This window comes from Fusarium keratoplasticum, chromosome 11 (genome assembly GCF_025433545.1).
Source record: "Fusarium keratoplasticum isolate Fu6.1 chromosome 11, whole genome shotgun sequence".
Taxonomy (NCBI): domain Eukaryota; kingdom Fungi; phylum Ascomycota; class Sordariomycetes; order Hypocreales; family Nectriaceae; genus Fusarium; species Fusarium keratoplasticum.
The window spans coordinates 1,508,088-1,520,291 of NC_070539.1; the positions used below are offsets into that span (position 1 = coordinate 1,508,088).

At 43.3% G+C, this 12,204-nt stretch overlaps 3 protein-coding genes across 3 annotated transcripts; 1 reads left to right on the forward strand and 2 right to left on the reverse strand.

Annotated features, from left to right (window-relative positions):
• Positions 1 to 1,741, reverse strand: NCS57_01332200 (uncharacterized protein; the record flags this gene model as incomplete). The annotated part of the gene is made up of 4 exons (XM_053062963.1): positions 1 to 1,126; positions 1,229 to 1,404; positions 1,469 to 1,591; positions 1,652 to 1,741. 4 exons carry the CDS (start codon positions 1,739 to 1,741, stop codon positions 1 to 3), a joined length of 1,515 nt encoding a protein of 504 aa, XP_052907858.1.
• Positions 1,742 to 2,389: 648 nt separating this feature from the next.
• On the reverse strand, positions 2,390 to 4,243 carry NCS57_01332300 (MFS domain-containing protein; the record flags this gene model as incomplete). The annotated part of the gene is made up of 5 exons (XM_053062964.1): positions 2,390 to 2,620; positions 2,676 to 3,437; positions 3,511 to 3,762; positions 3,827 to 4,071; positions 4,162 to 4,243. 5 exons carry the CDS (start codon positions 4,241 to 4,243, stop codon positions 2,390 to 2,392), a joined length of 1,572 nt encoding a protein of 523 aa, XP_052907859.1.
• Positions 4,244 to 6,176: 1,933 nt separating this feature from the next.
• Positions 6,177 to 7,376, forward strand: NCS57_01332400 (Fungal-trans domain-containing protein; the record flags this gene model as incomplete). Its single annotated transcript, XM_053062965.1, has 4 exons — positions 6,177 to 6,938; positions 6,988 to 7,039; positions 7,089 to 7,171; positions 7,218 to 7,376. 4 exons carry the CDS (start codon positions 6,177 to 6,179, stop codon positions 7,374 to 7,376), a joined length of 1,056 nt encoding a protein of 351 aa, XP_052907860.1.
• Positions 7,377 to 12,204: the final 4,828 nt, after the last annotated feature.

The following is a 12,204-nucleotide window of genomic DNA, read 5'->3' on the forward strand; positions in this document are numbered from 1 at the left end:
CTAATTGAGCGGTGATACAGCCAGCATGAGCCTTCGTCCGCGAGGAGCTATATTAAATCGGTCCTCCATCTCCATCTCCCAACTCTGCATTTCTTTTCCCAAGCGGAATTGAAGCCCCGAGCGCATAACCTCACTGACCGCCCAGTAAAGCTCTTGCCAGGCAAGGTTCTGCCCAATGCAACCTCTCTTGCCGATGCTGAAAGGTGTCAATGCAGATTTCATTTCGGCTGTTTCCTCGAGCCATCGGTCCGGAATAAACCGGTCCGGATCTGGAAACACAGACCCGTCACGATGATGAAGCCAGTTCTGCATCCCAACCACGGTGTTAGGCGGCAACGTATGCTTACTGAGCACCAGAGGCTCGACAGTAACTCGTGGCAGTGTTGAAATAATCGTCGGGTGGGTGCGGAAGGTCTCCTTGATGACTGCATTGACATAAGGGCTGTTTCTGATCGCCACGATGTCATCCCCTGGTATTGCGGTGATTTCGGAGCGCAAGCGTTCTTGTATACCGGCATTTCTCGGTTTCGAGATCTCGTATAGGAGATACGTCAATGTCGAAGATGTGGTTCCTGAGCCAGCAAACATGTATCCCATGGCTTCCTCCACAAGCTCGTCATGGTTGAGCTTGCGCCCGAGATAGTCGTCAACTCCAGTGGCCAAGGGCGTGAGCAGATACCTTTGATCCAAGGTACAATTTTTCAGAAAATGGTCTACCATCTTGATAGACATTGCTTTCCAGTAATCCCGTTTCCGGTATGAGTCACCAATAAATCCTGGTAGAAGGCGACCAATGCCTAGTTTTGATAGGAGTGGTAAAGCGCTATCGAATATGAGTGTCGGTGCACTGCCGTCCATGGCCTCAAGGAGAGTATGAGCTCCGCTGTCATTCGAATTGTTGGAGAAATCTGTTGCGAAACCGGCCTGACAGATGACTTCAAAACTGAACAACCCGCATAGCTGGAAAGCATCAGTAGTTCCAGTGACCGATGATGATGCGCCGGTCGCGAGCCGCTTTGCTAAACGTTGGGCCTTTTCTCTGATCAGGGAGTCTAGAAGTGCGACCGATTGCAACGAGTAAGGGGGGCTGCTCAATTTTCTTCGTGCAGCATGTTGACGAACGTTGCTATCATGAAAAAGTCAGCAGTTTGAACTCCTGGGAGAAAATGCTGCTCAGAAATAGCAACGGAGTTCAAAGCCGAGTGCGGGAAAAGGGGCTCATACGTACATCATTTCGAAAATGTTACTTTTACCAACAAAAGTAGCGGCTCCATAGAAACTTTGCTCCTTGATTATTGTCTTGTTTGCGTAGATGGGCCGGAGCTGCCTCCAGTCGCTGACTGACACTTCGTGTGGACCAATTCGAACAATGGGGCCGAACTTGGCATGAAGTTCTTCTAGTTTCTGCGATCCAGTTGCCATTTAGCCTCCGCCTTGAGGCACAGAAAGGATTTCAAGCGACACATACGTATACACGGCGGCCTTGAATAGTGGAGAACCACACAGCTGCTCCAGTGAGCTTCGTAGAGAGAGGCCCAGGAATATGTCTAAGGGGACTGAAAAAGAGAGGCCCAAAGACCTTGACAAATGGCTAGTTAGGCATGAAGGACTTTGATTCGGGATAGGGAATTAGCATGGTTATTAAACTGACCTTAGTGGTGAGAAGGAACGCAAGAATCAAAAAGACAATAGTAAAAACAGCTCCTCGGGATGATTCTTCGAGGTATTGTAGAGAAGACATTGCGAAGGCTTGTTGATGGAAGTAGAGGGCCTACAGATTCTATTCATTCAATAAGTATGTTGCTGCAATTATAATTTAATCAATCGGTTTCTTTTCAAAGTAGCCTCTTTATGTTTTAAAGGACGTATGTCGTCCCTCGTCCCCATGGTCTGTGGAGCAGGGGGATGGATAATGGGAACCGATTGGTGGCTCGGCCCCTCGCTCGCCTCGCACTGGCGGTTCGGCCCCACATTTCCCCGGACATGAATTCGGCTCAGGGTTGAGGTCGTCCCGAGGCGTCAATAGCGAGAGTCGATAAAACTTGCAAATTATTGTTTCAACGGGCGCTGGCATGGTAATTGATAAAGCCACTAGCTAGGAATACCAATTTGTAACTTCATATCTTAATAAAACTTATTAGGTAGTAGACTTTATATTAGCTATCAGCAGGACCTAACTAACTACGCAAGTAAGGAAGACCCCGAGAAAAGACAAAGATGGTCAACTACGTAAAATACTATGCTGTGTATAACACTACAGGCGGCATCCTTCTTTCAATTTGAAATTAATAAATTATTTCTTACCTAGTTCAATAGGAGTAATCCCCCCGAGGGCTCACTACAGGGTAAAATCAGCACTCAGCTCCTGCCCATCATTTCCAATACACATCTATACCAAGGCAGCCGTTGCAATCCTGATCCTTTTACCGTACTTCCAGAGTGGGACGGTAAGAAGTGCAAATATCCCCATCAGCAAGCCAAATATTCCGAAAGCCTCAGCTGCGCCTTTTTTCTCAACCCATTCGGCTACGAAAAAGGTCCAAGCGAAGGAAATAATTGAGCGCAGAATTGCAACGATAACAAAGCAATCTGCCGCCAAGGTCTCATAGGAGTCAATAATCTAGAAAATGGCATTAGCAAGCTGTTCGAACGGTCAAGGGGATGTGCTTTCTTACGTAGGTAAATCCAATGCTAGGGATTTGCATAAGACCAAAGGCCAGCATCCCGAACCCGACCTCAAGACCAACCCAGCCATGCTGGCTTGGATGCTGACCACAGAACCCAAAGACCAAAAATCCGGCCGTAGCAATAGCTAGGCACGGGAACATCGCAGGTAGACGATCTTCGGCCTCGGCCAATCCGTTGGTTTCATGCTTCGCTCGACGCTTGAGCCCCGAGTCGGACGAGATATAGGTATACAAGAGTGCGAGAAGCGAGCCTATGAGAGCGCCAATTTGCAAGAGTCCAGCATTAGCACCCCAAAGATACGGTGGTGAGGCAACCAACTGGATGCCGACGACAGAAATGGCCGCAACACCGCCGACTAGCCCAGCATAATGCAACATGACAACCCAAACTGCCGGAAACTTCAAGGTAAGCCATGGCCGCAAAAACTGCGGAAGTAGTTTTCCTCTTGGCCTGTGTAAAGCCAGGGTGCGGGCAATTGTATACGAGGGGTAGCTCTCTGGGTCCGCGTTCTCGAGACGAGTCGCTGTGGTTTCTTTAACCGAGATATTGTCAGATTGCCCATTGCTGTCAGTGGGAGCAATGCGTGAGTAGAGAGTTTCTGGAACAAAAAGCATAGAAGCGACGAAGCATGCTCCGGAGAGACCGGTGCAGATCCAGAAGATGTAATCCCATCCCAAATCGAAGCCGATGTAGCCCCCAGCAATCCCACCTACAAGAGGGCCGGTACAGAGAAAGATAGTATAAACGGCCTTAAAGAAGTGACCAAGTTAGTTGATATGCTGAAGCTAAAAGCAAAAACGGCTCAAGTTCGCGCTGACTCACCAGGGCTCTTCCTCGCTCGTCGACAAAGTAGATATCACCCAAAAGAGCTGGGGCGACGGTGTCCGCCGCGGCGCCACCAATAGCTTGGAAGATCCGGGCCGCAATGAGGGAATTATACGAAGATGCTATTGCACACCAGACGCTTGCGAGTGTCATGACCAGAGTGGCCAAGATCATCACAGGCCGGCGGCCGAAGACGTTGGCCAGTGGAACCCACCATATATTCGCCGTCCCAAGAAACAGGACGTGAACCTAACCACACTCAGCTCTTACAACTTCTCAACTACGAGTTATGGAATTCCAGCCTGGCACTTACAGCTATCAAATATGTGAGTTGTGCAAATGATCGATGATCATTTGAGAATGTTATGCTCCACAACTGGAGTGCCGGTGCAATACACGAGCTGGTGAAATTGGCCACGAACGCATAGAGCGAAGCCGTGGCCAAGACCATACTCTTGCGTAGCAAGGTCCAGTTAAGAGGATCCGCAGGATCTGGAGACGGCTGCGGCAATTTGCGGACCTCGTCGACTACATGGCCGTTTTCTGTCTCTTGATGGCCTAGCAAAGGTGTCAACCGAGCTTTCAATCCCTACGCCGGATCTCCATCATGAAGATCAGGGATATTTAGGTGCTTTCGAAGGTACATACCAATAAGTTGTACTGTTCCCGGTGGGGTTGCATTCTTGACCTCTTCAAGGCTTAGGCTGAAGGCGTATTTCCAAGCAGGCATGGCGAGGTAGTCGAAATCGATCAGCTGAAAAAGGAATATAATAAGTGGTTGACTTGAAAATACTGAAGCTCAGATGAGAGAATGTTTGTACTATGCTTGTATTTGGGCAATTGCGTAGATCTAAGGGGGCATCTTTCTTATATCTGAAAAAAGATTAACCATCGCATTCATGACCTCAGATTCCCCGACCTCCACTTCCCCAGAATCTTGCGCCAAGAATGCGGGGATCCGACACCCGAGACCATCAGATTGGAAACTAAAATTCAGCGCCTGAGGGGCTGGGGATCTCCGTTGAGCTCTCGGACGACGATTGGTTACTCCTTGTAGACAGGGCTAGACTTAGTGAGGGTTGGTCTCGGGACCTATTTATCTGTAGAATGACTAGAACTCTGTTGCATACTTAACTTGAGATTCAGGAGCGAAGAATATTAAACCGTCTTATCTGTGACTTAACGCTGCTCAATATGAACCATGACAGGCTCCTCTAGAAGAATAAACACTCGACCAAGGATTCAGCAGCGAGGTCGAACCCAAAGATTGCCACAGCCGTGGTCTCGATTGCCGGGATGTGGGTTCGAGGCAGAGACCGGGATGTGGACTCGTACAAACGAACATTAGGCCCCCAAGCCTATTGGTGCCCTCACTCTCGATGCAAGCCGATTGGATGGACATCACCTATTGCTGCTAATGCCGTCCTATCAGTGTCATGGAGGTCTGGATAACATCTGGAATGGCCGGTCCGGGATAAAATATTGAAGGTTCGGCTCTTTTTCTTTTTGTTTTTCCGCCCTTTTTGGTGGAGCGGCCAGGCCTCATGCATAGTGATTAGAACTCGGCCGCGTGACCGCTTTGTGCTGAGACCCAGGGTTCCTGGATGGTCACCTTTCCATAGAGATGTAAAATGCCAATGTCTGAAGCTCGGGCGAGATGGTCCAATCAACTGCCGCATCTTCATCCCGCAGTGTTCGCGGGGTAACCCCACATTCCCGGATTCCGGCGCACCATTCCCGCGAGTTTTATCACTGCCTCATCATTTGTCTTTCGTAGTTCTGCAGCAATTCAGCAAGGTCAAACCCCAGCATTGTAACCGATATTACTCGCCGCAGAGACACTTGTGTATTATGGGCCATGGCCTTCTCAATGAGCTCCAACATCCCGAGGCTGGCGAACGAGAATTTTGCGGAATGCCCAGTTTGCCACCGACAATTCGCGAGAATCGACCACCTTCTTCGCCACAAAAGAACTCGTAGGTCTCTTCCTTGCCAGACGAAATTGATAGCCCGTATCTGTAGATCGGCCTAGTCTAACTTCAGAACCTTCAGACACATTCGAAAAGCCTCACAAATGCAGATACTGCAGTAAGCGATTCAGCCGAGCGTACGTATTGATCGTGTATCTATGTCGAGTTCTACTGATAAATCCAAGAGATCTTTTGAAAAGACACTTGACCATTCACACAAACGTCTATTCTCAGCTGGGATTGCAGCGCGTCAAAGTCTCCAGACATTGTGATCGAGTATCACGTGCCTGTGAAGAGTGCTCAACGTCGAAACTCAAGTGCAGTGAGCAGAAACCCTGCTTACGGTGCGTAAATAAGGGAATTGTGTGCCGTTGGGCACCGAAATTGGACGGGCAGCTGGAGGCACAAGATACATCGCTTGAGGTCGATGGTAACAGCTCTACGATGGCGACAGCAAACTCAATGAGCACCACCACTCAACCTAATCCATTAGCTACTCAGGGAGTAACCCCGCAGGACACTCCGTCAAACAGTTCACCCAGTTCCTCGCTGAACCAACCTGAAATTCTTTTCGTGGATTCTCGGCCCACTGGGGAGGCATCATCGCGCCAGGGAAACACTGTTGTCGAGCCATCATTAGTGCCGGTCCACGCCAAAGATTTTCTTCCAAGCCATGACTCGAACGGGAAGTGTATGGCTGTAGAAGATTCTGGAGCGACCAGCTTTGCTTTATTCCTGAAAAACCTATTGCTTGACCCCGAATCTGGGGAAGGCTCGTATTCAACAGATTTAGGCGAAGATGCCACCGGCAACGGGAGCTATGTATGGGATAACTTCATGGCTTTTGACGACGGCTCTAAAGTGTTTGACGATGTGTCTCTGGGCAATCCCTCACATGATATGGACGCATTGAGCCAAACCGACACCAACGGCGAGACCGTCGGCGTCGAATACAGTTTCGGCCGTAAGAAAGCGGCACTGGCTGCATGTGTTGGAGCAAAGGCTTTCGAAACTTCGATTTGGCACTGGACGCCAAGACATGGAGAATTCGCCAGCGAAGAGGAGCCTCATCTATCGGTACCGCGCGAGATCCTCGGCAAATACGACGATATCCTCTCTGAACTCCCACCACTCTCAGGGAAGCTTCTGTGCGACTCTGATAGAGATCGGGTTGTGGCACTTGTTCTTGCCTTTTGCGACAGATCCAACTTGGCCTACGTCACACCTTCTTTACCTTCTCTCTGCGTCTTGGAAAGACTGTCCCATCGCTTCCTGCAGTTCCAAACCGCGGAGCCACTGCCTTGGTTCCACGTCCCAACGTTCTGTGCTGCAAGCGCCCCAGAAGAACTGCTTCTGGGAATAATTGCCTATGGAGCTTCGCTTATGCCTGTAAAAGCCTTACAGAAACTTGGGAAAGCTCTTCCCAACATCTTGTTTGATGCTCTGAAAGCCAAAGTAAGTGCCAGGCTTGCATTGCCAACAACGACGCTGACGGTTCACGAAGTGGAATAAGGATAGCACGCTTACACGGAATCTGCAACAACTTCAATCGTATAGTATGAATCATCCTCTTATGCTTATCATCAAGTCTAATTTGAAACTTAGCCATGATCCTGAGAATATGGTTCTGGTGCGGCGGAAAAAGCAAAATGGAGATGGCCGAGGGCTTTGCTCAACCGATCATTACTGTGAGTGTTTTTACCAGAGACGGGGAACTGTACTGACCTGCAATAGATTCTCAGAAGATCGGGAGCACTGAGGCGTACATCATGGAAGAACGTCGTTCCTGACGAAAACGACGCTGGGGATGAGCTAGAACATAAGTGGCTCCTTTGGGTTGAAAAAGAGTCATGGGTTCGGTATGACAGCGATGACAGACCTAAGGTTCTCTGACGACTGATAGGCCTTGCAGATTGGTCCACCTTATTTTCGTTCATGATGCACAAGCCTCGATGACTCTATTGATCAACCCGTCACTTTCATATACAGAATTGGAAATACCGCTTCCATCAAAAGACGATTTGTGGAGGGCAGAAACAGCAGAGGAGTGGAAAATCCGGATGCTCAGCCATGACACCAGAGGATCCGATATTCTATCCGTCACCGACTGTCTTCGATTCGCAGTGAACCATGGTAGCCTACCAGTCGAAGAACTTAACCCTTCCGGGCTGCTATTCACATTGTACGGGTTTTGGGGCTTAATCTGGGAATACAGGCAAGCTCATCACATGCTTCGGGTTGGTGACCTATTCTGCGGATTGGATGGCTTATCTCTTACAGCCCGGTTTGAAGCACTGACAAAGACTTTGAACGTGTTGCGAACCGTTGTAAATCAAATCATCGGTCAACGCAATTTTTCTCCTTCTTCAAAAATTCTGGCAGAGCTGACCACGATTTTGGAGTTCAATGCTATGTCCCTTCATACCCCTTTGAAGACTCTACCAGTCTTCGCCGGCAAAGATGGAGAGGCCGAAGCGCACAGGGTATACCCCATAGCAGAGCAATGGACCCAGAGCCGAGACGGACGCCAGGCTGTATGGCATGCAGGACAGATCTTCAAGTCAGCGAAGGGTCTGGAGGGCCAGCTTATCAGAGACTTTCACGCTGTAGCAATCTACCACGCGTGTCTAGTATTTTGGGTTTACGGAATGATTACGGGTGGCCGAAACGAGCGAGAAGGACTCTTCAGAAACCACTCGACGCAGGGAGTAGTTGTTTTAGATGGAGACCTGTCATCGGATGCTAAAGCCTTCATCGCACACGGAGGGCGTGTTCCGGCAATCAAGGATTTGGACAGCCAGCGACACGACCCTAGCACATTGCCCTTACTACACAAACCTGCCAGGACGATGAGTGTTGCGCTGAAAATTTTTAGATTGGGGGCAAGTCAGAGTGGGTTAACATGTGAGGAAGCGGCTCCGATCTTTGTTACCGCTTTAGTGCAGTTGATAAGCGCACTAGGAAAGGCTGCAGATACTATTGGGTTTAGTTAGGAGTTTCTAATAGGTTTTACTTTTCTCTTCAGTGTGTTCTTTATCCGCGTGGAAGCATCTCGCCCTTGAAGGAGAGAACTGCAAGTCAACAAGAGTTTGCAATAGACAGCTGGATCTAAAGAAGAAAGAGGTGAGAGCAAGGAATTGAGAGTTCGCGGAGGGGACAGGCCACGGCGAGTTGATTATTGAAAAAAGACAATTAAGTATCCCCTTGTAATGATATGCTTATAAATACAGAGTAATGTATGCAGTAGTTATAAGATGTACGTTTTACATTTCTAAGTATGGCAGTAATAGGCAGCTTCAAAGCACAATCTATACCATGGAGTGCTTTATTTATTTACTAGACTTGCGACTTCTGTACTACCTCTCATGCTAGGCTATGGTAATACGACACAGGATTATACCATATCTTCGCGGCAATGTATTACGAGTGGGAAGATCAACCAGGATACGAACAGAAAACGTCAGAGCTCGGAATAGAACAAATAGACCCCGGTGGAAGTTATGACGAGTGGGTATTTCCCAAGGGATAAACCGGTCGTACTGGGTTTATATTAGCAGAGGATTAAGAGGCGTACTCTGAGGTAGAGGGTATAAGTTATGTCTAGTAATATGCTTAAAGGTATTAAGTATAACTAAGTTATATTAATAGCTAAGGTAGCGGGTATATAAGAAAGTGCAATAAGTGCGTTTTATATACTTAAATTATTCTTTAGGACTAATATTACTAAGATTTAGTCTAGGGTAAGACTAGTATTCTTATTACTTGGTCCTAGGACCGGGTTAAGAGAAGTTTAGTCCCTTTAGTCCCTTTTACTTAGTTAAGTGATTCTACCGGCTTTCCCTGCCTAGCATATATTATAGCCGTGATATAAGGTCCCTCCCCCGTTAGTCTTATTCTTAAGACTATTTCTATAGCTAAGTATTAAGAGTAAATAACCTAAACTTATAAAAAATTCCTTTCTTATTAATATAATATTAGGTCGAGTTTCTAAGTATATTTCTTCTTATAAATTTTCTAAAATATAAAGTCTTTCTACATATATTAATACTTTTAGGTCTAAAATTATACCCTATACTTATTATTTCCATCGGGGCCTTTCCTATAAGGTAGTCTCTAATTATTCTAATTATTATTTAAACTATATCGACGCGAAGGTTATATGTGATAGTGCTAGTATAGCCTCCTTTCGTGAGTTTTTTTTTTTTTCTTATCCTTATGTAGATATTTTGTTTTATTTATTTTTTCCGGCTGATATTTATAGTCGCGAAAAATATTCGTAAATATAAGCGGCTCGAGAGTAAAGAGGCGAAAGCGAAGGCTACTCTTAAGGAGGTGATAGCTAAGCTAGCTCGTATTTAGAAATAGAAAAGGTTACTTAAGGCGCGAGGTAACGAGGCCTTTAAGTATAGGCTATATGCTCTAGAGGAGTTAGGCGAGCTTTATAAGGAGTTATTTGTAATTATAGACGCTTATTCCCTTAGGGCTATTAATTTAATTAATTAGAATACTATTAGTCTCGATAAGCCTATATTTAATATTAGTAGAAGTTCTATAGAAGGCATTATATACTAGTGAGGTATTCTAGGGGTTCCTATATATTTTCTAAGCCTAAGTAGTCCTTTTATTTAATAAAATATATTATTTTATTATTGACTTTATTTATATTAAGGATAGCTTTTATAATATATTCTTTTAATCTATTAACTTTAGTCTCTAATTTATTACTAGTTTTAACTTAGATAGTATTTTATATTAATTTAAGTAATAAAATATAGAAGATTAAATAGAGCTTAACCTTAGGTAATAAGTCTAATTTATAATTATATTTTAAAATTTTTTACTTAATTTTATATAATCTAATATATTTATAATTAAGTTTTTTATTTTATTATTTTATTTTAATATTTTTTATCGCGAGGTAAATTATATTCCCCTCTAAGAAGGTTAATCCCTTAATCTTTTTCTTATTAATATAGGTTATTATTTTATTTCTAATAAATTTAAGTTTTATTTATATTTCTTTATATAGGTTTTTTAATTAATTACTAATAAGGATAGCTTTAGGATTAATAATAATATCTTATATTTATTAATATATAACATACTTAATAAGCGAGTGAGCCAGGCAAGCGAGTGAGCCACCTATACTGTGCACTAAAAGCTTAAATTTCTAAGTATAATAAAAACTATAATAAAATAGCTAGACATCTGAAAATAATATTTTTAGCTAATTAACTCTTAAATAAACTATATATATTTTTTTAAAACTTTTAAAAAAATTCCTTTATAGAGAAATAGCTAAGTATACAGTGCGAATTTACTTTTTCTTAAACTACTATAGAAGAGATTTTTTTAAAAATTCTAGGGAATTATATAAGATTCTAAATAATATAAATAGTATATTTTAAAATTTTAAGTTATATATAATTTAAATTAAATTAATTAGAATTTTTTAAAGTATTTTTTAAATTAGGTAAAAATACTAAGAGTTTCCAAAGTGGCTCACTCGCTTAAGTGGCTCACTCGCTATGCATATACATTATCTAATATAAATTTAAAATTAGCATAGGCTAATATAATCTTTATATTTTTATTTATAGCTATATTATAGGCTAGCTATATAGCTAATAGCTTTTTAACCTAGTTAGTTTATTTATAATTAATATAGCATTAAAGGTATTACTTTAGTATTTAGTTTATATATTTTATTTATCTATTTATCTCCTTATAGTATATAATAAAGAGCTTATAGTTAATTCCTAAGTATCCTATTAGGCTTTGCTAGAATTTTAAAGTAAATAATAATCCTTAATCTATAATAATTTTAAGTAATATATTATATATCTTAGTAATATAAAAGTAAAATAAATAACATATGTAATAAGTGAGTGGGCTAGATAAGCGAGTGGGCTAAAAATCTTAACCTTTAAGATAGGATTTAAGATAAAAATATAATAAAGCATTTAATTAGTTAAATTAAACTACTTTCTTCTTCTTTAGATAGCTTAATAATAATTTGATATATTCTTCTATTATAACCGGCCTTGCTATATATTCCATAATAGCTTTCCTTCGGTCGCACTAACCTACCTCGACTACCACTTCTCGACGATTTAGCCTATATCTATATATCAATATCCATTTAATTAATTACTTCCCTTGCCTCATCTATAGTCATCTTCCCTCTATCTTATAGGCGGGTTCTTTTCGCTTTGCGCCGCCTACTAAGGGCCTTATTTAATTATCGAAGGTTCTTAACCTCAGACTTTAATAAGGTCATCTCATGCATTATTGCCTTTATCCCCTTTATTAATAACTTTAGAGCCTTAAGAATAGATTCCGGAGAGCTACTTTAATGCCTTCTAATTCGTCTTTCGAGGTATTCAGACTAGGAGCTAGCTTCAAGGGCTATCCTTAGGGTCTTTGAGACCCAAGGGTTAGGCTAGCTGGTCTCCTCCTCAAGGGGCATTAGGGTCCATAGATACACATCAAGCTTTAATATAATACTTTCGGGGTCCAAAGGAATAAGCCTGGCTCCTTTGAAACCTCCCTTGATATTACTTATCGTCATAATAGCCTAGTAGGCGGCGTAAAAAGCTAGGAAGAACTTAGTCTTCGAAATATAGGTAATAAAGCATCTAATTAATTACTTAATCTCTCGACTATATGCCTTTTTTAGCGGCCCAAAGCACCTAATATCAAGAGGCTAAAGTAGGTGAGA